Consider the following 27206-nt stretch of genomic DNA (forward strand, 5'->3'; position numbering starts at 1 on the left):
TCTCTCTCTGTCTCCCTCTCTGTGTGTGTGTCTCTCTCTCTTTCTCTCTCTCTCTCTCTCTCTCTCTCTCTCACACACACACACACACACACACAAAGGTTTGTCATCCATCTCTCTCTCTCCCTGTGTGTCTCTCTCTGTCTCTGTCTCTCTCTCTCTCTCTCATCTTTGTTGTTTTGAAGAAGCAAACCGTAGACGGAGGTGCGGCCTAACTATGCTTGGATTAAGTATGATATAGTTCAACTATTTCTCGCAACATGGCAAGAATGTGCTACAACAGTCCAACAGTACCAATAAAAAAACAAGAGGCGAAGCCTTCAAGGCTCACGTAAGAAATCGACAAACAGTAACACAAACTCAATCACTCCGTCACACACACACACACACAGTACACACACACACACACACACACACACACACACACACACACACACACACACACACACACACACACACACACACACACACACACACAGAAAGAGCATAGTAGGTGAAACTGTGCAAGAAAGCGAGACACTAGATCTAGATCTGTCTGTCTGCATGTAGCCTACTTACATGGACACGACTGCCAAATAGTCTCGGCCCGCTCAAAATAACAATCACCGAGACTTTCAGTAATTCCATCGCGTGACGTCCAACCCTCGTACGTCATAATGTGACGTCAATGTAATATGACGTCTTCAAATGTTAAAGTTTCTACCACAGACATACATACATACATACATACATACGCACGCACGCACAGACAGACAAAAGTTAGCATCGCATAGGCTACACTTCGTGAGCCAATCAACAAACATCAAACATTGCCAACCGGTGGAATCGCCGATCGTCAATTCTACTGGTGGAATCGCCGATACTACCGGTAGAAACTCCGATCAGACTTTCTACCAGTAGAGTCGCCGATTCTACCAGTAGAAAGTCCGATCGGAGTTTCTACCGGTAGAAAGTCCGATCAATCTTTTTACGAGGAGAATCGGCGATTCTACTGGTAGAAACTTTGATCGGACTTTCTACCGGTAGAAACTCCGATCAGGCTTTCTACTGGTAGAATCGGCGATTCTACCAGATCGCTGGTTCTACCGTGACATATATATACAAGTTACGCTGACATCAAACGAAACACAACATTCCAGTCGAGTGCTCACAGTGAGTGTTCACATCGGTCAGAGGTTCCTGATGCACTACGACAAATACTAGGAATGTAAATTAATCATGTTCATCTTATACTCGTTTAAAAATGCTCAGCTTCGAGTGACTGTCTGCAGTGATACAAGCCTCACGTTCTTAACTATTCATTCTTTTTGGGTCACTCGCGGGGCATGGAAATGGTAAAATGTGTGAACATGGATTAGACTCTTAAAGTGAATAGATTTTAAAACGTATTTTAAAACGTAGTTTTTTCTTTTTCTTTTTTCCTATATAATTATATTCTTAAAAGTTCAGAGACTGGTTAATACCGGTAGATTAAAAGCATAAAGCGCATATATATATATCAAAGCACACAAAGATACAAACACAGACAAGCGCTACGCAGGCAGGAAGACAGGCGGGCACTTTTGGGATCATACTGGATTCCCTTGACTCTTGTCAATTTCTATTTATCGTTAAACGAAATTAAAACTCCGTTTTAAAGTTTCTGGTAGTTTTCTGAACTGAAATTCACAAACTTTCCCAGCTTTCCTTCAAATTCCCAACGTGGAAATGGTCCTTGAGTTTTCCAAAACTTTTTCAAACGTATACAGCAAAATGGCTACACTCGCGACCAAGCATGTTTACCTTGAGGGAACTGAACGGCGCAGCAGTCCACTGAATCGACATTCTCTTCACTAATACTATTTATTCACTTCAGTTGTTCGTTAGATCCGTCGCTGTTGACATTTTTTCCCCTTGAGAATTGTGTACACCTCTTTCGTGCAACCACGTGGTTTGCATGACCACCCGAGAGAGAGAGAGAGAGAGAGAGAGAGAGAGAGAGAGAGAGAGAGAGAGAGAGAGTTACTTACCTATTTATCACAGAAGAATTAATTCACTAGAGCTGTTGTCTTTCAGAGTGCATCTGGAGCTTCAAACAGCAGTAACAGTGTGCAGGTGTTCTGTTTTATCCGTGGAGCAATACCAACGGGAGAGGCTATTACTAAGTTATAGCGGACGAACACAACACTGCTAGAACCAACACTACAGAGATATCACACACAATCCTGTTTGAACCGCATAACAGAAAATGTTAATCCACGCCGACAGAACTAACAGAACAGTGTTTTCACCAACACATCACTGCAGGTACGTGTACAACAGAAGATGTCAAAAACACATACGGTAAAAACCAGCACACAATATCTCACAGCAGATTGAAGATCTCACACACAATAGTGTTTGAACCGCATAGCAGAACACGTTAATTCTCGCCGACAGAACTTAAAACAAGTCGCGTAAGGCGAAATAACAACATTTAGTCAAGCTGTCGAACTCACAGAATGAAACTGAACGCACTGCATTTTTTCACCAAGACCGCATACTCGTAGTTTCGTCAGTCCACCGCTCGTGGCAAAGCCGCAGTGAAATCGACAAGCCAGAATAGTGCGGTAATGGTCGCGCTGAGTAGGATAACACGCTTTTCTGCATCTCTATTCTTTTTAGCGTACTGAGTTTGTTTTTAATCCAAACATATCATATCTATATGTTTTTGGAATCAGGGACCGACAAGGAATACGATGAAATTGTTTCTAAATCGATTTCGGACAATTAATTTTAATCATAATTTTCATATTTTTAATTTTCAGAGCTTGTTTGTAATCCAAATATAACATATGTATATGTTTTTGGAATCAGAAAATGACGAAAAATAAGATAAAACTGTTTTTGGATCGTTTAATTTATTTTTTTTTAATGACAAGTTTCCGATTTTTAAAGACCAAATTCATTATTTATTTTATAAGCCACCAAGCTGAAATGCAATACCAAAGTCCGGCCTTTGTCAAAGATTGCTTTGCCAAAATTTCAATCAATTTGATTGAAAAATGAGGGTGTGAGTCTGTGACAGAGCCGCTTCAACTTTTACAAAAAGCCAGATATGACGTCATCAAAGACATTTATCGAAAAAATTAAAAAAAAATTCCGGGGATATCATTCCCAGAAACTCTCATGTCAAATTTCATAAAGATCGGTCCAGTAGTTTAGTCTGAATCGCTCTACACAGACACACACACTATGTTGCGTTTTCACCAACACTGCAACAACAACGAAGATGTCACACACGATGATGATGATGATGCCGCTTCATGTGTTGGGGTGTCTATTAAGCACTAGATAATAACATCGAAGATGTCACACACGTCGCACACACAATATTAAAACCAGCACTGCAGGAACCACAGATGGTATTATGCAAGTCGTTTCTGATGTTTTGTTACTACACACAGTTTTCGTTCAGATGTTTTGTTGTGAATAGCGGCTTAAGGGGACATAATCTGCAAATGTTTTGCCTGGGGGCGGATTATGGGTAGGTGAAGGACTGTAATCTCTTTCCGCCGAACCGGGTGGTACACTTGGAACAACTGACCTGTTCCTTCTGTCGTTGCACTGCCGTCTGGCGGTTTGCTGTCAGTGACCACTTTGGTATAGAATAAAAAAAAGTGACAAGAAAGGTAAGTTGTTGTAACGTCATTTTGTCAATAACAACTTACCTTTCTTGTCTTATGATTCTGAATTTTGGAACGTTGGCAGTCTCTTTGTTTTTGGATTTGCTCACTTTGGTATAGACAGACTGAGGGGAAAACGTCGGTATTTATTCTATCACTGATGCAGTCCTATATCCATCTGATAACCAAAGGGAAGTAAGCGCTCTAAATGCATACGACTTCTTCTTCAGCGTTCCAGAATGTTTCTGGTGACGTGTGAGCTTGTTTGCCCATTTGGGTTCCCCACACTATACTCTGAGAGCATAGTTAGCTCACTCCGCTTTCGTTGAGTAGACATGCTGGGTATTTTCGTGTTTCTATAACCCATCGAACTCCGACATGGATTACAGGATCTTTTCCGTGCGCACTTGGTCTTGTGCTTGCGTGTACACACGAAGGGGGTTAAGTCACTAAGCAGGTCTGCACATAAGTTGACCTGGCAGATCGGAACAATTTCCACTCTTAACCGGCCACCAGGCGGCAGGGACCGGGATTCGAACTCACGACCTCCCGATTAGGAGGCCGACGTATTACCAGCACGCCACTGCGAAACATCTAAAAAGTGCATACGACATGTGTAATGGAGTAAGTGAGAGTTATTCGGAACCAGTCTCCTGGCACCCGAGAGAATAACAAGCATTGAAATGAACAAGCGACTTTCATCCTCATTATAGTCCTGTGTTCATATATTGCACCAACGTATACGTTTTCACATGTAGCCGCGTCCCTCTAGCTATGCAATCTATCTTCCTTCTCCGGAGTCCTCCAAGTGTAAACGGTTCGAATCTTCGTCTCAGATCTGACCAGGCTTTTAGGTGGCATCAAATCATCCCTCCGCTCGGACACAAACCTAGAAACATCAGCCATGGTGCTTTTCCGTGAAGAGTGGGAATTTTGTGATTTATTAATTTCTAGACGGACCCTAGCGTCAACCAGTAAACATTGAATCATAAATAATCAACATCCTGACTGCTCGATCCTGTGCAGAGTGAAAACTTGATTTTGATGTTGATTTTGTTTTTCTTCAAATGTGTCCAAGTGGAGAGATGGTCTTATTCCATGTAAAAGGCTGGCTAGATGGTCTTATTCCATGTAAAAGGCTGGCTAGATGGTCTTATTCCGTGTAAAAGGCTGGCTAGATGGTCTTATTCCATGTAAAAGGCTGGCTAGATGGTCTTATTCCATGTAAAAGGCTGGCTAGATGGTCTTATTCCATGCAAAAGGCTGGCTAGATGGTCTTATTCCATGTAAAAGGCTGGCTAGATGGTCTTATTCCATGTAAAAGGCTGGCTAGATGGTCTTATTCCATGTAAAAGGCTGGCTAGATGGTCTTATTCCATGTAAAAGGCTTGCTAGATGGTCTTATTCCATGTAAAAGGCTGGGTAGATGGTTTTATTCTATGTAAAAGGCTGGCTAGATGGTCTTATTCCATGTAAAAGGCTGACTAGATGGTCTTATTCCATGTAAAAGGCTGGGTAGATGGTTTTATTCCATGTAAAAGGCTGGCTAGATGGTCTTATTCCATGCAAAAGGCTGGCTAGATGGTCTTATTCCATGCAAAAGGCTGGCTAGATGGTTTTATTCCATGCAAAAGGCTGGCTAGATGGTCTTATTCCATGCAAAAGGCTGGCTAGATGGTCTTATTCCATGTAAAAGGCTGACTAGATGGTCTTATTCCATGCAAAAGGCTGGCTAGATCTATATGAGGCAGTAAGCCGAACTGTTTTCAAGTGAAAGACTGTGCATTTCTTCTTCTTCGTTCATGGCGGGCAGAAACTTCCACGTTCTCTCAAGTTTCTGCAGGAGTGTGTTTTTACGTGTATGACCGACCCGCGTTTTTACCCCACCATTTCGGCAGCCAAACGCCACTTTCGGAGGATGCATGCTTGGTATGATCGTGTTTCTATAACCCACCGAAATCTGACATGGATTACAGGATCTTTTCCGTGCGCACTTGGTCTTGTGCTTGCGTGTACACACGAAGGGGGATAAGGCACCAGCAGGTCTGCACATCAGTTGACCTGGATCAGAAAAATTTCACCCTTAACCCACCAGGCGCGGCCGGGATTCGAACCCACGACCTTCCGCTTGGGAGGCCCGTGTCTTATCCACCAGACCATTGCGCCCGTCGACTGTGCTTTTAAAAACGTTCAGTTGCTTGGGTGCAAATCACGACTAAGTAATGAAGATCACCATTCATTGTTTCAAGTGAATTTATAAAGTTTCCAGCAATACTACTCAGTTACTGTTTCACAACATGCCTGAATGTTTTTCAAGCTTGTATTAATCTGTCCCGTACTGTTTTTGATATTAAGGACTACTAGTCATGTATTTGCTATAGTTTTTGGGGAAACAACGGCTTGCTCAGTGTGTGTGGTGTGTGTATGTGTGTGTGTGTGTGCGCGCTAGTATGTGTGTGTGTCTGTATTTGTTAGTGTGTGTGTGTGTGTGTGTGTTTGTGTTTGTATGTGTTAGCCAGGGTGAGTGTGTGTGTGTGGACGTGTGTGCGTACCTGCGTGCACACGTGCGTCAGAGCAGTGTGTGTGTGTGTGTGTGTGTGTGTTAGAATGTCGAGTCAGTGTGTGTGTGTGTTTGTGTGTGTGTGTCTGTATGTGTGTGTGTCTGTGTGTGAGAGAGAGAGAGAGAGAGAGAGAGAGAGAGAGAGAGAGAGAGAGAGAGAGAGAGAGAGAGAGAGAGAGAGAGAGAGAGAGAGAGAGAGAGAGTAGGCGGGCATTGGGGGTAGTTGTTGATCTTCCGAATCAAGGGAGGGAAGAAGCACAAAACGCTGAGGATTTTAGAATTGTATAAGTTCTCCCCCTTTCTGTCCGAATGCTTTTATTGTTTTATGACTTGTATTCAGATTCAATTTTGTTCAAATCATCCCATCAAATCATCATCTGATGCGGGTGCATACAAAACGTTTTTATTTTAATTTGTTTCTTTGGTGTTTCTGTGTTCTAGTTTCATTTCATTGTGTTCGTGTGTGCGCGCGAGTGTTTGTTCGTCCCAAGGACAGATTGTTAGAAAAGGCCCAGCCTTTAAATCTTTACCCGTCACGGTGTGAAAGCGTGACCTGTTTGTGTTACTAGATTCTGGATTTCTTATTAAAATTTGAACTTGTTTATTCATTATCATCTAGCCTATGTAAAACTCAGTGATTGGAGCTGGATACAGACTGATATGACTTGAAACCTGATTTTACCACTGACAAAATTGCGGACCGACTCGCAAACCTCGTCTGACCTAGAATAGCCCATGTTTGAGAAATGATATCCTTTGCAAACATGCGTGAGCCATCGTAGAGGACACACGATTTAAATAAGAAAAGGAAACCGATCCGTCTCTGTCCACATCTCGCGTCAGCAACGGCCCGGACAGAGAGGAGTTATCGGTAATATGCAGACACTGAGCCTGGCTGGTACTGGATAGTCAAACCAGAGTCTCTGGGCAAACTGTGACGACGGACACAACTGAGACAAGACTGACAACCCCGTTGACAACCCCCCCCTCCCCCCCTATAATTATGCACATGCTCCGCTCTTGACAGTGGCTTAAAAAATATTAATGATTTTTTTTGCAGGACTGTGATTTAATACGAAATTTTTCATTGCATTTTGTTGTATGTATATGATGTAGCTTAGAATTGTATCTAGTTGCTTTGTGAACATTTGATTGACAGTCCAAAAGACTGTTGTACTATTTTGAATCGCCATCGAGTTGTAAATTCTAACTGTTATTTTCAAAATCGGCCTGACATCCTGAAAGCCAGCGGAAACGGGTGCGCCAGAGTGCGTATGAATATATACATGATGTGTGGTGTATGCACAGAATCTTTGTCAATACAGATCGGGAGGACCCGGAAAGTTATCGGCGATTGTGCTGAGTTCAGAACTGAAGAGCCGCTATTTAAAATGCATTGAAACCGTGCAAGTCTGATTAGTTTGTGATACGGCGAACACACTTTTCATCGTGAATAACATGAATTCATACACTTTTGAGTGCCCGGAGGATAGGAGGGTGATTGTTTGATCAAGACGGATAGGCCTACCTGAGTTTTTTCTCAGTCCGTGTGTGCGTGTTGTTGTTGTTGCTGTGTGTGTGTTGTTGCTCAGTGTGTGTGTGTGTGTGTTGTTGCTGTGTGTGTGTGTGTGTGTTGTTGTTGCTGTGTGTGTGTGTGTGCACTGTGTGTGTGATTGATCATCGTCCGTGCATGCATAGGACAACATAATACGTCCTTTCATGGGAGGTATACTCTCATCGCAGGTACAGTCGAACCTGTCTTATTACGGCGACCACCCAAAGGACCATCCAAACGCCAGTGGTACTTATTGACAGTTGTTGTAAAAAAGTGAATAATATAAGAAAGAATAAAACAAAACCAAGCAAGGTATTTTATAAGAACCTTTAATTGTGACAAAACAAAACGATAGTCACAATTAAACGTTCCCGGCCACGACATACCTTGCTTGGTTTTCTTAATCAATTTTGGAACGTCGGCACCCTATTTGTTTTTGGATTTATGTAGAAAAATTTGTCGGGGATCCTCTAGGGTGACCGTCATGGGCAGGTAGTCGTTATCAAGAGGTGGTCCGGCCGCGCCAAGGCAGGTTTTACCGTGCTTCACGGTACTGTCCGAAGGTGTTACTGACATGCCGGTGGGATTCACGAGCGATGACTCTAGGCAACGAATCAACGTTTGACTGAAAGGCCACATTAAGGTTCACTGAGATTATTTCAACTAATTATCTCCTATCGCGCGTGACTCTTAAATTATGCAGCCTAAGGTTTTCAAGGACTGGGTCTTTCTGGCAGCAAAGATAACATCTGGCGCGTCTTCCCGCTGCAAAATTAAAACCCCAATCTGAACATTCTCCAGCATGGCCGGGTTTGACGCACGCGGAGATGGTTCAGTCACTCTCACCGACAAGGAAAAGACATTAATCCAGAAAGAGACAAGTTCGAATACTAAGTTCTGCCAAATGAATGTATGCCTTTATTATAAATCTGATGCGATACGAATATTGCTCACAGCTAGCATCTGTGTGTGCGTGTCTGTGTGTACGTACGTGAGAGTGTGTGTGAGTGTATGTGATTGTGTGTGTGTGAGTGATCAAAAGTAAATTCTGCGAAGACTAATAGCACCTCGATTTTGTTTAAACAATATTGGAGGAACACGCCAGGGAACTGCTTTATAAAAACTATATGCATGTCTAAGGTGACACACACACACGCACCGACACATACTATTCTATGTCTGTTACAAACATGCGGCTCTCTCTCCGACTCATCCACATTCTCCTCCTCTCAGAATCAACCTAAAGAAAATCGATATCGGTACTGCCAGGAGAGTAAGAGTACCAACATGTCGTACACTGTGTATAAGTCTTAATAAGTAAAGCAAAGAAACTCCGGGCTGACAACAGTCCACGTGTATATCGCTGTAGGTAGAGTCACGGTACTAGTGACTGTCCGCTACGGCAAACAAACAGTGCGTGGCGCTATGGCGACTCACAATGTACCGATCGTCTTATATTCTTCTGCCCCTCACACCCGCCATTCCCTGATCACAGGCACATGAAAAAATGTATGATTTGTTGTATACATGTGTTGGTGTAGAACGATTTACAGATGTTCAATGGCATGAAACTGCACATGTAAATTCTGCCTGATGGTATCCCCAGAAAGTTGTTTTTTCTCTCCATGTTTTTGATGCGGCACTGTACGTGGCGGTCACATTTTTCAACTTGATGAAAATGGTGGTCAAACTCTTTACCAAATCTGGACTACGGGATTGCATTTCAGCTTGGGAGCTTAAAAATTAGATAATTTGTCAATTAAAATAATGTTTGACATTGAAATTGCAAGTACCATTTGCAAGTTCTATTGTGTGTGGGTGTGCCCCTCTCACTTGTACAGCTCATATAAAACCTGTCAGCTTAGTCCATACAACTAGTACCTGCGGTACTCCGCGCATTTCATTCGAAAATATGCGCATTTCTGCTAGAGAAAGTTGATACCGTCAGGCAAGGGCAAAGAAAAAAGTGAATGATATCGATTTAAAGCGCCAGTGCCAGTGCCAATTAAGCAACGAGCGTCATCATTGCTGAGAGGCCACGCATTGTTGCAGTGGAGCTGTTATGGAGGATTAGTGTGGTGAGCAGAATGGAATCAGGACTGATCTTGGTCACAAATTGCACACAATGCTGTACCACTGACAAAGCAAGTTCCCAGAGGAACGGAAAAGAAACAGTTACCGACCATCAAAATTCCGCTAATTTGTGCTGGACGTAAAGGAAGCTGAAAGCAACACTCGATTCGAAAACTTTGGTTCCAATCAAAAGGCAAAAGAGATTTAGGCAGGTGTGTTTCAAACTAGTGTTATTTATTTCTCTCTTGCTTTTTCAATTAAGAGAGAGAGAGAGAGAGAGAGAGAGAGAGAGAGAGAGAGAGAGAGAGGAGAGAGAGGAGAGAGAGGAGAGAGGGTCAAAATCCAATCAGTCAAGGCATAATGCGAACACACACACAAATACGATTCTGGCTGCAATTTTCACGCTTTTTTTAATGTTGAACCTGTTTCCCTTGTGTACTATACTATTGTTTACACTTTTCAATCAGGGTATATATCTCTCTCACACACACACACACACATCCTCTCTCACACAATTCAAAAAGTAGTTCCTCTATTCAGGTAACAAGATCGAACGGGTCAAAGGCCGGCTTCCCGCGCCGTCTCCTTGACAACCGCTACCGATCTCTAGCTATTGAACAGTTGTCAAGCCCCCCCCCCCCCCCCCCCCCCCCTCTGCCCCTCCATTTCTCCCCCCCCCCCCCCCCCCCCCCCCCCCCCAGCGTGAAGATTATGTAGTATGACACCCCAGCGCTGAGGAGATTTGTGTCCGCGCCATGTCACGTAGGGCTACAGAGACCAACAATCACGTCTTGTCATGTCAGTCATTACCTTGTTGTCAGTGTGTAAGGAACAGCCTTGTCTCCTCAGAGAGAGAGAGAGAGAGAGAGAGAGAGAGCGAGAGAGAAGTCTTGTCACACGCCTATTATTATGTTGTAGTCAGTGTGTTGTGGATATCGTTGTCACGTGTCGGTCCCGGCGCGGGAAAATGGGAACACGGTGGCAGTTGCGCTGATTCGATTCGAAGTTTTGGGGTCACTTTTGCTGCATAGCTGTGGCCGCTCTCATGCTTTGCTGTAGTTTCTCAAGGAACGACATTGCACGTCGGATAACCTGTCGATAAAAGAACAAAACGTTCTGTGATTCAAAGTAAAAAATGTTAAGACGAAAAGAAACAAGCAAACAGTATTGACATAACAAAACATTTCGTCTTAAAACTGAATGTGCAGAGTTAAAGTACTGACGCTCGCGCGCACACCTGGAAAACAAATGTCTGTTGGATAGGACGTGAAATATTAGCCTACTGCACGGATACGAATGTCTGTGGGTCGGTTCACCAAAACCACAAACATTGGCTTGTCATTTGAAACTGCAGACGTTGTTCCGAGTGCAACTGCATGTAGGCCTAACCAACTTTGTTTCAAACTGGCGTATCATAGTTCTGTAACTGACTTTCAAAAATCACTGATTGGACAAACAACGGTTCAAAATGCACGCTTGTCCGGGAAAGTTCTCTCATCGCCGAATAACTTCCTTCTAGCCAATATTAAAAGAAAAGGCATATGATATATAAAAAATAAAAAATATTAAAAAAACGACAACTGACGAACAAACAAATAAACTGACGAACTAACAACATTTAAAGAGTGACAGAAGACACTTCTGGTGTTTGGGTTGGAGAAAAATAATCAATGGCGGGAATATCACTTGGACTTGAAGAGGGCTTACTAGACAGACTGCAGAGAGTAACTTCAGTAAGCGTAGTAAGCTGGTGGTTCGCTTGGACTTGTTGCAAACTTCCATAGGCTACATGGTTGGGCTACAATCACACTCATTCACAGATCATTTTGCTCTTACACATTATTTTTATTCACCGCCTCCACTCACACTTACATGTTTACAACTAAACCGCAGAGAAATTAGAGAAGAAAAACTTTCCAAACAAAAATATGTCGAGTCAACTTTTCTTTGCCGGATTGCCAACATTATGTTGAATGGTCATTCATTGATATTTTGGCGTCTTTTCACAAACCCACATATTCTGGCAACCCGGAAAGAGAGTACTTTCGTCACAAATGATTTATGTGGGCGTCAAATCAAAACAACCATGAAAAGAGGCATCCCTATTCTTGGGAAAAAAGTAGCACGAACAAAAATAAAAGAATATATCAGAGTAAGCCAGCAAACAAAATGGTTGAAATTGTTGAAAACTCGCCAAGAGCCAAGCTGTAATCAATCAATTCCAGACTGAAGTTCGGACAATTCTCAAGACTAAAATGCCAGTGACAAATAGTCTTCTTTAAGTACAAGCACAAAATAAAACCAAGAGCTCCTTTTAAATCTCCCAGGACCGTTTTCAAAAAAGCACTCGCCTACAGTCAACACCGTACAGGCTATTGGACATCTGAAAGGGGTAGGTATAAAGCCTATAGACAAACACTACCGATCGTAAGATTGGATCGCGCCTTGAACAACCCATGTCACGTGGATAACCAATAAGTCTTGGGCTCTTGAAAGGAGTGTCTAGTCAGCGCAATGTTTTCAAGGGTTGCTAGGGACGCTCGATTGCCGGCAGGTGTGCGGAGAGGACTAACCACACAGCTGGCACGAGGTGATATTTCGAACCGCTCAACACCGCCGGGGTCTAACTGGCATTTTATTGCTCTAATGTGGATTTAACAACACGCAATGCTGAATAGTGCAAAATGTTTGTTAGCTCACTCATGGTAACAAAGGCCTTCAGCCCTATTTCGAATCAGTACAGGTATTCAACTGATTTACAACTGCTCACATACTGCAGATTCCTTAAATTCCTTTTTTTTTTTAATTTCTTTTTTTTAATGTTCGTGTTATCAAATGCAAGAAATATTTTTACAACAGTGCTGATGAATTATCCAGTGCTTGTTTCAGTCGACTACTAATAGCCTGCAAAAGTACACAGAAAACAAAGTAGGGTTCTTTGGCATACACACATACTGAATCTCTGAACTGACTCCGTGTGTGTGTGTGTGTGTGAGTGTATGTGTATGTGTGTGCATGCGTGCGTGTGCACGAGTGTGTAAAGCCTGATGGATGATCTGTGTCAGTATGTGTGCATCAATGTGTGTGTGTGCTCGCGTGCGTGCGTGTATGTGTAGTAGGGCTGTGTTTATACTCACGGATTCTCTCATGCGCTCACTCTCATTATACCCGTCAAATAAACACTTCTTCTGTTCCAAACTACACGTACAACAAATAAAACCGTCTACCGATATATATATAGTTACTGTGAACATTTATGTTCAGTCAGTTTTACATTACGTACCAGACGGCCCTATCCCCATTCCAAACATTTTAGTACCTACCAACACCGGTAAATATTTAGTTGGTCCCATGGCAACAATCAACAAAACCCATATAGGTCTACAACACCACGTCACCGATCTATGCAAGGCAGCGACAGTCACACTGACATTCCCTTCAGCGTTACGTTTAAAGGGTCGACTTTGTACACTTCTCTTCTGCAATACTGTTAACAGTGACATACTGGATTTTCAACACGGTGAACTATTACTCCACGAAGCAGAGCAACCATGCAGTACAGCGTTACACGAGATGCCCACTTCCATTGAGAATGGGTCAAGCTCATTTTCATCTGTTCCATACTTCAGCTAAGATACCAGAAGCTTGCTTGGGATAAGATACGTACAAGAAGCAAGCCTACAAAATGTTCTGAATGTCAATGGTGTGTTTTGGCGCATAATTGGTGCCGATTGACACTTTTGAGCGGTACAGCAAAATTACCATTGAAAGTGCATTGTTTTCAAACAGCTTCCATATTTCAATGCTGAATATTCTGAAATGTATAAAATCACAGTGGCTGAGTTACTTATCGGAAACATGTGCAAAGACTAGCGCATACAGAACCAAGAAGTTTGACAGAAACAAAGATTTGAAATAAAAATCTGTGTTTTTTTTTAATCATCAGCCCCTTAGTCAACTTTAAAAAACAGAAAGTTGAATAAAGTCCAGTGGAAAGCCCATTTAAAGACTTTACAAAAATCGGAGAAAAAACAGGTCTTAAAAAGTATGGAATCTTAAAACGGGGTTACAATTAGTGATTTACAGAGGTTAAAAAAAATACACAACTAAGGTACATGTATTACAACGGAGGTTCCACTGTATACGAACTGGACCCTTTCAGTGTGAGTTCCTGATGCGAAAACAATCCCTGACAGCACGTCCTGCCTTTTCCCGGCCACGGCTCTTAATTACTACAGTGGAACCCCTCTTAGCTTTTAAGACCACAAATCGAAGAAAATCATGTCTTATTAATAAGGAAGGAGTCTTTAAATGGAGATACATTTGCAGGGGTTATGAACAGAAAATCAACAGGAAGGTCTTAAAAGGGGGGAGGTCCATGCTTGACTTTAAGTACGTTATTGTTGGCCCCATGGATCGGCCGGGCCGCAATGGATCGATACTCAATCCGGCGTGACAGTGTGCCACACTGGCGAAGGCCCTATAGAACTCAAATCTTTTTATCTCTCTCAGGGCTGAATGTGTGTGTGGTAAATCAAGTCTTTTGTTGGGAGGCAATCAATTACGGCTCTGGTGCTCACAAACAGGTCAATGCAACAGTCAAGGCAACAGGGGGGAGGGGGCTGTTTATAATACAATGCAATCAACAGTCGATACAACAGAGGAAGGGGTGCTGTTTACAATACACTAGGGGGGAGGGGTGGGGGATACAATGCAATCAAAGGATTTAGTTCTCTTTCCTTGTTTGTATTATGATTGTGTAAGTGTAAAGCGCTCTGGGCTCGTCACCACGAGGTTTACGCGCTATATAAGTAATCGTTATTATTATTATTAATCAATAATCAATACAAAAGGGGGGAAGTGGGTAAGGGTGGGGTGAGGGTGGACTCTTTAGGAATGGGTAATCAAGTCTGAGATTGAATAATTATGGGGACCTAATACTGGAACCTGATTTATTGCACTGCCTGGGACACAAAAAGAAGGTTTCTGGTTTCATATACACTTATTTCTGTGGTGAATGGTGTAAAAGGCTTAGGAACAGGCACTGGTGTTATCGATACTGGTGATTAACTTGTGATCCATACTACAGTATTGGTTCATTATCATCAATCTGTGTCAGAAAACCCCATTTCCTGTGTCAGACAAACCAAGGACATGAAGCATTGAGCAGTAAATATATTGTTTAGTGATACATGTATATCTTTTTTTCAAGTTGTTCACTACTACTGTAACTATTATTTCTGGTTGAACATTATTCACAACACACACTATCATATAATAGTCACTTACAGTGACACACTCTTAGAGTTAGACACACAGACACACATTTTCAAACCATAGCGGTGAAAACCCCATTCAAACAAAAAACAACTGAAGCAAATTACAAAACAAAGTGAAGACATTCCAACCCAGATGGAATTTTGTACATGTACCTTCAAACTACAGTAGACAGAGTAGACAGTTTACACAAACTCGATTGTGTATACATGACTGTTCTGCATGTCATTTTATATTCCACGAGTCGCTCCTTTGCCTCTGTAATTCTAGCGTACAAATATTTCTTGTATAAGTAAATAATGTATTTGCGTGCTGTAAAAATACCTGCACACAAGAAATTGTGGTTTCTTTTTTTTGGAGACCGGAGAACCGACAGATTCTCAGTTTGTTGGACGTTATTGGGCAATCCATCCTCCAATCCATCTTTCATTCATACTGTTACCAAAAAAAAAGGATTTCTTGAACCCAGACTTTATTTTTACTTACTAATTAACTGCAGAGAACCAGGATTTGCTCATGGATACAAACGTTACAGCTCTGCTGATGCCTGGTGTGGCATTCAATCCATGTCTCAACAGTGCAATGACAATACTATCTGTAAAACCTGGAGTCACGACATGCGTACTAGCCATTTGTGAAGAAGTGACCCACACATGCGAAATCCAGAAAGATGATAAAAGAAAAAGTGTCATCTTATTTGGGGGGAATACATTTAAAAATAAACTATCAACAAGTCTCTTCCTATTTGTAACTGGATAGTTATGTAGATAATAGAACCAAAGATCTTTGTTGCACACTTAATTGGAAAGATACAACAGAAAAGGTTGGATTGCCCAAATCTTCTATTACACACTTACAGTGTAATTAACCCTTCTTTAAGACCTCAAATTAAAGACTCTCTCCCTTTTAGGCCAAAAAGAAAAATAGGTCTGTTTCCGGTAACATCGCGGAAAAAAATAGGGTCGGTCGGTTTTTTAATTTTTTTTTAACGTCTTTTTACGGTTTTTTTTATTTTTATAAACGCTTCCTTAGTTTACTTACAATTATTTAGCACATGTTTTTGACCTAGATATATTGAAACTAAATAAAGTATACTTGACTTCATATTTTGTGTGTGTGTGCGAAAAAATCCTTTAGGGTCGGCGCTTAAAAATAGGGTCGGTCAGGTTACCGGAAACAGACATATTTTTCTTTTTGGCCTTAAGACCCTGTTTCCTCAGATTCTCTGCTCATAACCTCTGTAAATTTACCCCTCTTTTAAGACTCCCTCTTTTTCAAGGCATGATTTTCTGATATTTTTCAAGGACTTTAAAGGGAGCTCCCATTATATACACTGTGATAGGTTACCTGTGTGCGTTCAGAAGTGTTGTGGGTGGCTCTTGATCTCATCACTGATCCTCTTCTCCACCAAAGGTATCAAGTTCTGGTCATAAGGCACGCTACAACTCACAAACACCTGTTTTCCTGTCTTTTGGGCTGAAACACACACACACACACACAATAAAACACTGTATGATAAATATCTGCAGAAAACAAATGCAATCAATTCATTTGTGTTTCAAGTATAATTTGAGTATCCATAGGTGTATCTAAACTCTGTGGCACAGGAGTAGATGTGTAGAAATCAAACCCATAAATCAGTCAATTTGAATGCCTTGTATATATATCAATTAGCAATTCCACTGAAATCAACTGTTTTTTTGTCAAGGCAGACAGGAGGGGAGGGGGTGAGGGGGGAAGGATGGGAGAGCATGAGTGGCAACTGAAATGGGTCTCTATAGAATTCCCAGCTAGAGGAATAAAAAAACCTGTTGCGTTGTGTCAGGATTTGTACTGATGAACTTTCATATGCCATGAAACAAATATGGATTCACACACAGTGACACACCTAGGCCTATACAGACTGACCATCTACTGATTCAAGAATAAGCAGCACCATCATAAAGAGAAGATGTTAAAAAAAAAAGTAACAAAATGCACTCACAAACAATAAACATTAAAACAAAAAACAGAACTGGTATGTTCCCTGAAGAATCCATCAACAAACATTAACTTGATTAAGACAAATGAGAAGCAATAAAACCTCACCCAGTTTCTGTGCCATGTTCAGAGACACAGTATCACCCGCATCTCCAAACAGGGCGTTACCAGATGCTGAACCTTTGTTCTGATCGAAAGAGAGAAAAAGAAAACACTTTGATTTTACACAAATGTAAATAATGTAACAAGTAACCTGACACCAACTGAAAAAGCAGGATTTTTACTGGTAATGTCAGCTGTAAGATTAGCAATAAGAAATGCAGCTTAGAGACTGCCATGATGGGGTAAGTGAGTAAATAAAACATACACTGACAACTCAGTTTGTATAAATGTAAAAAGCAATACACTTTCTTTTTAAACTAGCATACACCAATTAATATTGCAGTTATAATATGTGACACCGTTCAATTCAGCTCGTCTCATGTATATATTTTCCAAGTGATCTCAATTTCTGCAAGTTGCAATCACTACTAAGGCCTAAAAAATAAATAGGTGTGGTTACGGTAACCCGACCTACCCTATTTTTAGGGTCCGACCCTATAACTTTTTATTACATTTGCCCCCCCAAAAATAAAAATGAAAACAAGAAAACGAGTGCAGAAAACGCAATGAAACCGAAAGCGCTCGAGTCGTCATCCAGACGACAGACGATGCAAGGGAAATAACTCCTTCTACTAAAAAGGCCCAACAGACGCTTGCCATGACAAAAATGGCGGCATCTTCTTCGGTTGCGAATGCTACACGCTTGAATATCCATAGTCGCACACTTATTTCCCTGTCAAGTAGGTTTAATTTGTATACATTAGAAAAAAAAGTTAAAAAAAAAAAAGTGATTGCCTACCTTCCTACCCTATTTTTGGGGGGCTATGTTACCTTAACCACACTTTTTTTGGGGGGGCCTAAGAGAGAGAGAAAGTGTGTGTGTGATATAACGACTCTATCTGAGTGAAAAAAAAGGTAATCTTAATTCACTACACATCACAATCTTAGTTATGATTAATTATGTTCAAACAGCCTTGAACAAATTCTGTTAAATGCAAGCAGTTGTTATAACCATAATCCACTTTTCAGATTAACACCTGGAAATATTCTAAAGCAAGACAGAACTTGCTCATTTGAGGCATGTTAACAGTGACTACCTTCAATTCGTACTTGTACAGACAACAAGCAGTACACTGTACTGATAAACACGTGAGAAAGCCCTCTAGCTATTCCTTGCTATAGCACTAAACAGAGCGTGAAATACAAATAGCCACTGGCACTGACTGGAATCCACTGGACATTCTTAATACAGCAAACCAAGGCCTGGTGTGACAGGCTTTACAGGCCGTGCTTTCACTATCTCTTATTCTGTTCTGGGATCACGTCAGCACCCACAGCAACTTCAACACTGATAGTGCTAGCTTTGCCTGCAAACTATACAGTCCCAAGTTTTTTTTATTTGAAAGTTTAATTTTAGTTGTCTTTTATAGAAGCAATACATTTTTATTTTATGCTTTCTTTTTTTCTTAATGCTGGATTGCATTTATTTGAGTGGGACAGGGGCATGAAGTACGTTTCAAAACTCAAAGCCGCTACACTGATTCTTTGAACCTCTTTAAAAGCATGACTGTCACTTACTTTTATATGGTTCTGTAAATTAAACCCTTAAATGGAAATTACTGGCCAGTACTCACAGCTACTGGCTGGCAACTCTACAGAAATTAAAATCAATGCAATAGACCTTTTCGGTATCTGAGCAGCTCTCGCGAGACACGCTCTTTGTTATGCTTTGAACATCGCGAGAACTTCGAACCTTGGCTTGTGCAGCTCGCACGAGATCGCTGTACCGCATGCTTTGCTATGCTATGAAGTTTGCGAGAGATTACGAGAGCTTGGAATACCGATAGGGTCTATACCTTCAAAATCAAATGTATGAAAGTTTAAAGTACATCCCACCTGTCCTCAGTAAACTATATACACATAGACCCACATTATTCAGAGCCCCCCGCATAAATAACACCGGCCCCAGCATAAATGACATAATCTCGGCATCTAAAATCACAACAAATACATAGTGTTCATCCACATAGTCAAATTTATGTTGGATAAAGATCGTGTTTTGGAACAAGCGTGCAGGAAGTGCGTTGGGATGTGTGCTTGTCCCCATCCCCAAGCAATCCAAATCTTCTTGATCGTGTGTTGTCTTGAACAAGACAGGGAATTGTATGCTTTTAACAGAGTAGCGTAAAGCCCACAGTGACCACCAACTGCATTGTTTTGAGTTTTTGTACTTACATATTTTGTTTGCATGGCAACAGCCATGTTTTTCATGACTGCTGCTGTTCCCACACAGATGTGGAAACTTTCACTGAGTTTTATGACATGGAAGTAAATCTGGTTCCCTAGTATGTTATCTTCGAAGTTGTGTACCGAAATCAATGGGTGTATTGATTCGACATTGGTTTCATCGTTTCCCTCCATGATCGATCGATGAGTTAGCACATGTCATTTGTTTCCCCGGGAAGTGCCTTCCCACAATCCTCTGCAACAGCGGAATTGTCACAGCATGATTTGAATCGAGGCAAATTACCTTGGTATCGATCCGCAAGTCGCCGATTGCATTTGCATTTTTTATGAATTAAAATTTGACGTTAAAGTATTGAAATCGTCTAACACTTGAACAAAAATGATAACTGGCGGAGGATACTTTTTGAAAACATCATAATTCATGATTACACTTGATACAATTGAAGAAAAATAGTGCACAAGGGAGAAATAGGCCAATCACATTCAATGTTTTCCTCGTTGCTTAGAGCGCAAGAATACTGAGGTCTTTATAAAGCCAGAAAAAGGCCGAGTGACATTACAACGGTACAAAATTCTTAAACGACACTTAGCTCGTTCCACACACAAAAAACAAAATGCGTGAAATCGTGCACATGCAGGCTGGCCAGTGCGGCAACCAGATCGGTGCCAAAGTGAGTATTGTATTTTGAATATTCTTGATGTTTTTGAAAGCTGAAAGATCGGTGAGCTAGCACAAGCCTACAGTGTTGCTATTTAATATTTATGTCCAGATCATAACGAGGACGCTGCTGCAAGTTGTATTCATATATTTATGTTTTTACTTCTTTTCTTGTGTTCTCCTTGCTGAAAATGATTGTTTCTACTGTTAGTAGCTAACGTACAGATGTTGACAGACGCGGATTTAGATTTGACCGTTGGGTGCCCAACGGTCGCACCGTCCGATTGAACGGTCGAGATTTTGGCGCGATTTGCCTTTTGACCTGCTATCCTAGATTATGTTTGGAAATTCCACGTTATACCGGATGCCAAAATGACTGTCTAGAAGTAGAACTGAGATTAGTTTGAGTTCCACATTCTCCTTTCTCTTCCCCACACTAGTCCAGATTACAAAGAAAAAGACAACTGACAAGAATAGCTATAGATTGATAGAAAGGAATAGGCTACTTGTGGTTTAGCTATAAAGTAAGTTGTCATGGCATGATGCGTCATACTGCCATTGCAGCATAGTGATTCCGTGGCTTTTTGTTCCTGGCACTAACTGCATACATTCCTTTCCTTCTTTCAGTTCTGGGAGGTGATCTCAGATGAGCATGGCATTGACCCCACCGGCACATACCACGGCGACTCAGACCTCCAGTTGGAGCGTATCAACGTTTACTACAATGAAGCCACAGGTGAGATTTCACTTTCCTTGTCTCCTGAACCTTGAGCGTTTGATTTCATCTGTCTAAGTGCATGGATTTTGTGACATGTATGTTAAACTGTGAGGTGTAACTGTAAGCTAGGACTGTCTGTTTTCAACACATTTTACTAGAACTGCGTTTGAATGACAGTAGCTCAGTTCACTAGGCACTAAGGCAGTATAACACATCTTCTGCCACTGACTCGGAACATTAACTAGTGAATATTTAAAGACCAATTCTGGATCCTTACAAAGCCTGTATTGTCGCCAGCACAAGGCTTGTTCGTATGACCAACTTCTCGTTCGTATTTGCATACGAGAATAACGGTATTTTTAACGGCACTTGAGCCAAAGCGAGGCTCACTTCCTTCCGTTATCTTGTCGTGTCGTCTGCGCTGCATTTGAGTCGGTTTCGTCGAAGTTTTCTGCTTTTGTTTTTGCATCGATTAGAAAGTACTTTAGCGCTTCGACAAGCAAGATGGAGGATGATGAGTTTGAAACTTTCTTTCGAGTTGTTTCTTGACAACAAAAAGTATGCGGAATTGGAACGAATTACCGAGGAAGATCTTCGCAATGAACTGTGTATCGCGGTGAAAAAAATGACAGTTCGTCAAGTATCAGTGACGGTTACGAAACGGAATTTATCCTACATACGTGAGAGAGACACCCGTGAGATAATAATCGTTCAAATCACACGTGTGTATATCATGTAAATGAGGTCATGTCAAGCAAGTCTGGCAGGGACCTGTTTTTCCACTGCTTATGATGCTAAAATCACCGAGACAAACGTCATTATAGAAACAAAAATTGCGCTCGCTAATTACCCTCGATGAATCTTTAGAACTAACACGTCATACGCCACACTTTCAGAGTGACGTTTCTTTGCTTTGACGTAATAGATTGCACAAGGATTTACAAGAGATGAGGTTCCAAAACAAGCGTCTTCAATTTAGCTGCCTCGTCTGCAAAACATTTTCAGTAAAATACACGTAAGTACAGTATGTAGGATAAAAGAATACTACATGGCTTGCTGTGTCGTACCAGATTTACACTCGTTGCTTTTTCAAATAGTGAACAGCTCGCTTTCGCTCGCAGTTCAATATTTAACGAAAGTGCAGATGGATACAAACAGTGGCTGGTCCAGTTTAGTGAAATGACAGGACCAGCAAACATTACCAATAATCCATGGGTGTTACTCTTCCGGCTTTTGCCGGATTTCCGATTTTTGAAAAAATCTGAAGCCGGAAATTCCGGTTTTCGGTTTTTCAAAAAATAAAAAAGCTTCGTTTCGCTAAGTTGAAATAACGAGCAGCGGTTCCGATCCGACTTTTGACACCGGTTCGCGTGCTTTCTCGGTTCGCTCCCTTGGATTTGCCGCCATCTTGCTTATTATGATTTGGTTTCGTCGGTGTCCAGAAACTTTCTTTCAAACTTGAGCATTTTGCTCGATCAAAATGCCTTACATCAGTGATGATGTCGATCCTTCTAAACTTGAAAAACTAGAGGAAGGTGTTACAAACAAGTGGAGGTGGGAATGGTTGTTGGAAAAAAACGGTGATGGTGAGGAATATCGAACCTGGCTGAAGAAGCTAGATTTGCCTGGAACAAGTTTCTGCATCTTTTGCTCCAAGACAGTGAAGCCTTGTTTCTTGTCAGACATTTTTCGAATGCTCTAGAATTTTTTTTGAATTATTGACGGTGATTTTGCTTGGTTGATTGGGACAGTAAAGTATCCCATTTGTATTATTTTTGTGGACTTTTTTTGTTTCTGCTTCTTTTCTTCTTGTATGGTTTCTGACTGTGAGAATGCTGGAAATGGCCACTATATGCTTTCATTTTGGCAAATTTGCTTCAGCTTCAGAGGGGCGTTGCCCCCCTGAACACCCCAACGGGGCGCTGCCCCTGTGCCCCGCCGGGGCCTCGGCGGCCCCTGGACCCCTGCCTTTCAGGTTTTTTGATTTTTCCCAGTAACACCCATGATAATCTGACTGCGTAGCAAATGCTTGACTTGCTTGTCGAAGAGACACTGCGTAGAAACTGACTCAAATTCAGTGCAAAGCAAGCCAGTGTCAAAAATGGCAGTGACAAGACGTAAAAAGTTTGCGTGTTCGGAAATGGCGACCTGTGGATCTAGTCATGGAAAATGTTATTGAGGCTCATGGAAAGTCATGGAAAATTGTTTCTAAAAACCAGTGGGGACCCTGGTCTCGTGATCATACTATTTAATGATATTCAATGTTTGCTTGCAGGCGGAAAATATGTTCCCCGCGCTGTCCTTGTGGACTTGGAGCCCGGCACCATGGACTCCGTCCGCTCAGGCCCCTTCGGTCAGATCTTCCGCCCAGACAACTTTGTCTTCGGACAGTCTGGTGCTGGTAACAACTGGGCCAAGGGCCACTACACAGAAGGCGCTGAGCTTGTGGACTCTGTATTAGACGTTGTGCGCAAAGAGGCTGAGAGCTGTGACTGTCTGCAGGGCTTCCAGCTGACCCACTCTCTGGGTGGCGGCACTGGCTCCGGCATGGGCACACTCCTCATTTCCAAGATCCGTGAAGAATACCCCGACAGAATCATGAACACCTTCTCCGTTGTCCCATCCCCTAAGGTCAGTTTGCAAACTTGATTATGGTTGAATGTGTGTGTGTTTGCTTTATGACAGGTTTTGTTTGCTTACTGGTGGGAGATTTGCTGATTACTTTGACTTTTTGCAACATCAGCTGTTACTCAGCCTAAAGGTGATCATGTCTTTATACTTATAGCTGTTAATGTTATGCTAAGGACACTGGTTGATTTTGAACTGCAGTTCTTCATTTTGGTTTAATTGTTTATCAGCGCTTCAGCAAATTATTTTAAATTCTTGTTTGTTTCTCTCCTTATTATCTTCCTATTTGCCATTTTTGAGTCACTTGAGAAAAAGTGACTCAATGTAATCGGTCAGTGTTAGTCTGTCCGGCCGGCCGTCCGTAGACACCACCTTAACGTTGGACTTTTCTCGGAAACTATCAAAGCGATCGGGCTCATATTTTGTTTAGTCGTGACCTCCAATGACCTCTACACTTTAACGATGGTTTCGTTGACCTTTGACCTTTTTCAAGGTCACAGGTCAGCGTCAAAGGAAAAATTAGACATTTTATATCTTTGACAAAGTTCATCGGATGTGATTGAAACTTTGTAGGATTATTCTTTACATCAAAGTATTTACATCTGTAGCCTTTTACGAACGTTATCAGAAAAACAAGGGAGATAACTAGCCTTTTCTGTTCGGCAACACACAACTTAACGTTGGGCTTTTCTCGGAAACTATAAAAGTGACCGGGCTCAAATTTTATGTGAACGTGACTCATTGTGTTGTGAATAGCAATTTCTTCCTGTCCATCTGATGCCTCATATAATATTCAGAACTGCGAAAGTGACTCGATCGAGCGTTTGCTCTTCTTGTCTTACAAATATGTTCTGTGATTTCAGGTGTCGGACACAGTGGTCGAGCCATACAACGCAACTCTCTCCGTCCATCAGCTTGTTGAGAACACAGACGAAACCTACTGCATTGACAATGAGGCTCTGTACGACATCTGCTTCAGAACCCTGAAGCTCACCACACCCACGTACGGTGACCTCAATCATCTGGTTTCCGCCACCATGTCCGGCGTGACCACCTGCCTGCGCTTCCCCGGTCAGCTCAACGCTGATCTGCGCAAACTGGCCGTCAACATGGTGCCCTTCCCCCGTCTCCACTTCTTCATGCCCGGCTTCGCTCCCCTCACCTCCCGCGGCTCCCAGCAGTACCGTGCCCTGACGGTGCCCGAGCTGACCCAGCAGATGTTCGACGCCAAGAACATGATGGCTGCCTGCGACCCCCGTCACGGCCGCTACCTCACCGTCGCCGCCATGTTCCGTGGACGTATGTCCATGAAGGAGGTTGACGAGCAGATGCTGAACGTGCAGAACAAGAACAGCAGCTACTTCGTTGAATGGATCCCCAACAACGTCAAGACCGCAGTTTGCGACATCCCTCCCCGTGGTCTCAAGATGTCCGCCACCTTCATCGGCAACTCCACCGCCATCCAGGAGCTGTTCAAGCGCGTCTCTGAGCAGTTCACCGCTATGTTCCGGCGTAAGGCTTTCCTCCATTGGTACACTGGTGAGGGCATGGACGAGATGGAGTTCACTGAGGCTGAGTCCAACATGAACGACCTTGTCTCTGAGTACCAGCAGTACCAGGACGCCACCGCCGAGGAGGAGGGTGAGTTCGACGAGGAGGGTGAAGAGGGCGAGGAGGCCTAAACCCAAACCGTTCAACAAAAAACCGAAGACCTGCGCATTCATCCAGACGACCACTTTGCAACGGACTGAACTGAAATCCACTCTGACCAAGCAGCATTCTGTCTTTTTTGCAATACGATTTTGCTGAACAGTTGTAAACTTGTACACCTTGTCAAATTGTGTTTCTCTACAGACACTTTTCTTCAAACTTATTTTCTACCTCACTTCACTTTTAGTCCCTTTCAAATCGGTCTTCTGGCTGATGAATAAAATTTGAGAAAAAAATCCGACACCTTAGTTATTGGTGATTCATTTTATGCAGTGTGGTGTGCATGGTTTGATTCTGTGTGTGATTGTGTGTGTGCTACACCCGATACAAACACTTTGCATTTACCAGTAAGCTATAGAGCTTTTCAAATGAATTAAAAAATGTGCTGTTCTCCCCAAGAATCAGATAACTAAAATGTTGACAAATTAAGGATTAGTACCAGAATGAGGTTATTTGAAACAAGTGTCCTTGAAATGAACAGGTCAGTTCTATAGGCTGCTTCATGGTCTTCAGAAAGGGTCGTTGCGAAGTTATTTCCCTTGCACCGTTCAACACACAAAAAATCGTCAAGGGCACCTGCTACTGAAAAATCCAAAGGCCGATAAAGTTCATGCTTTAGGGATAGCTTGCATACACATAAAGGTTGATACTTTACCTGAATCAAGTGTACAGTACTGTCCTTTACACGTTTTTTTCTGTACACCACAGCGTCCGATGAAAATTGTTCTTGCTGACGTCGCTGTTACTGATTTATGATTGCGGACCAAAACTTAAAGCCCCACCCAAACCGCTCTAGTTGTGAAAATGTACGGAAATTAATTCATATCAAAATTCTAACTCGCCACAGCAAGCAGTCAGGGTGTTGCGTTTTGGTATATGATGAAATGGAGGAATGGTCTTATCCCATGTCAAAGCCTGACCAGATCTGAGACAGTGAGGAGAACTGATTTAACAAGGCACAGTGGGCCTTAAAGGGCCAACACACACAAAAAGTGGAAAACCTGAAAGGCCAGGGTTAAGTCCCTGGTAGGGTGCAGGGCAAACGGCCCGCCACGGGGTCATCTTGAACACGCGGCCAGTACTGTAACTGACCTTGATACGGATCGATCCAAGGGGGGCAATCTCAGTCATCTCAAAGAGGGAAATCCAAACGCAATCCGCTTTGTTCGATTTTATGGGCTTGGACGATAGAGAAAAATAAGAAAAGCAAAAGCTGGAGTAAACCTGGACGAAATTGCTATCAAGAACGCAGAATTGATTTTTTCTGAGTTTTTTGTTGTTGCCGTAAGCGGCACAATTTCGCGTCTCGCACAGTTGACATGCATCAACAAAGGGGCCTCACTCTGGAAGAGTTTCCTGCTCCGATAAACATGGCGCTTACGGCAAAAAAAAAAAAAACTCAGAAAAAATCAATTCTGCGTTCTTGATAGCAATTTCGTCCAGGTTTACTCCAGCTTTTGCTTTTCTTATTTTTCTCTATCGTCCAAGCCCATAAAATCGAACAAAGCGGATTGCGTTTGGATTTCCCTCTTTGAGATGACTGAGATTGCCCCCCTTGGATCGATCCGTATCAAGGTCAGTTACAGTACTGGCCGCGTGTTCAAGATGGCCACGGGGTCTGGTTTTTTTTGGGTTTATCTTGTAGAGGCAAAGAATATCCTCTCCAGGTACCAAAATGTATGTGAATCAAATATAAAATAATACACTTAAAAAAATTTTTTTTTTAGGAGACCAGATTTTCCGGTTCATTTGCTTGTCTTATTTTTAATAACTATATATCAAACAAGTGATCGGTTTTCATTAAATTACCCTCACTACTGATAAAACACATCTAAATCCAATGTTGTGGTATATAATACAGCTTAGAGTTTGGCAGCGTTAACAACATTTTTTGTATGAGACATAGTCATAGCTTACTACTGCAAGTGCGAGGTTGAACTCAAAGTAATTAATGCAAGAAGAAAAAGAATCACCAAACAAACGCAAAACATAACACTCTTTTGTTTTAACCACACGTAATAACTGTATGGTCACAACTCAAGGCAGAGCAGTATTCA

The 27206-nt window shown here is 42.0% G+C and overlaps 3 protein-coding genes across 3 annotated transcripts in view; 1 reads left to right on the top strand and 2 right to left on the bottom strand.

The window, feature by feature from the left end:
- Positions 1-2520, bottom strand: part of LOC138971270 (prolyl 4-hydroxylase subunit alpha-3-like) — a 32008-nt gene extending 29488 nt beyond the window's left edge. The window contains exon 1 of the mRNA XM_070343982.1: positions 2007-2520. The gene's annotated coding sequence lies outside the window, so the exon portion shown is untranslated. The remainder of the gene's footprint in view (positions 1-2006) is intronic.
- An 8009-nt stretch (positions 2521-10529) lies between these two features.
- Positions 10530-19684, bottom strand: LOC138971288 (proteasome assembly chaperone 4-like). The gene is made up of 4 exons (XM_070344004.1): positions 19424-19684; positions 17195-17273; positions 16454-16582; positions 10530-10921 (listed from the first exon to the last, which is right to left on the bottom strand). Exons 1-3 carry the CDS (start codon positions 19607-19609, stop codon positions 16464-16466), a joined length of 384 nt encoding a protein of 127 aa, XP_070200105.1. The 5' UTR covers positions 19610-19684; the 3' UTR covers positions 10530-10921; positions 16454-16463.
- A 266-nt stretch (positions 19685-19950) lies between these two features.
- On the top strand, positions 19951-25390 carry LOC138971279 (tubulin beta-4B chain-like). The gene is made up of 4 exons (XM_070343994.1): positions 19951-20106; positions 20721-20829; positions 23087-23442; positions 24303-25390. Exons 1-4 carry the CDS (start codon positions 20050-20052, stop codon positions 25119-25121), a joined length of 1341 nt encoding a protein of 446 aa, XP_070200095.1. The 5' UTR covers positions 19951-20049; the 3' UTR covers positions 25122-25390.
- Positions 25391-27206: the final 1816 nt, after the last annotated feature.

The sequence above is a fragment of the Littorina saxatilis genome, linkage group LG1 (assembly GCF_037325665.1).
Source record: "Littorina saxatilis isolate snail1 linkage group LG1, US_GU_Lsax_2.0, whole genome shotgun sequence".
Taxonomy (NCBI): domain Eukaryota; kingdom Metazoa; phylum Mollusca; class Gastropoda; order Littorinimorpha; family Littorinidae; genus Littorina; species Littorina saxatilis.

What these genes read in the sequence shown, in the direction of transcription:
- LOC138971288 (XM_070344004.1), bottom strand. Translation starts at nt 19,609, where the DNA reads ATGGAGGGAAACGATGAAACCAATGTCGAATCAATACACCCATTGATT. An exon ending in TTGCCATGCAAACAAAATAT is followed by an intron (nt 17,274 to 19,423) that starts GTAAGTACAAAA and finishes TCTTTCGATCAG; the next exon opens with AACAAAGGTTCAGCATCTGG. An exon ending in GAACATGGCACAGAAACTGG is followed by an intron (nt 16,583 to 17,194) that starts GTGAGGTTTTAT and finishes TGTGTGTTTCAG; the next exon opens with CCCAAAAGACAGGAAAACAG.
- LOC138971279 (XM_070343994.1), top strand. Translation starts at nt 20,050, where the DNA reads ATGCGTGAAATCGTGCACATGCAGGCTGGCCAGTGCGGCAACCAGATC. An exon ending in GCAACCAGATCGGTGCCAAA is followed by an intron (nt 20,107 to 20,720) that starts GTGAGTATTGTA and finishes TCCTTCTTTCAG; the next exon opens with TTCTGGGAGGTGATCTCAGA. An exon ending in CCGTTGTCCCATCCCCTAAG is followed by an intron (nt 23,443 to 24,302) that starts GTCAGTTTGCAA and finishes CTGTGATTTCAG; the next exon opens with GTGTCGGACACAGTGGTCGA.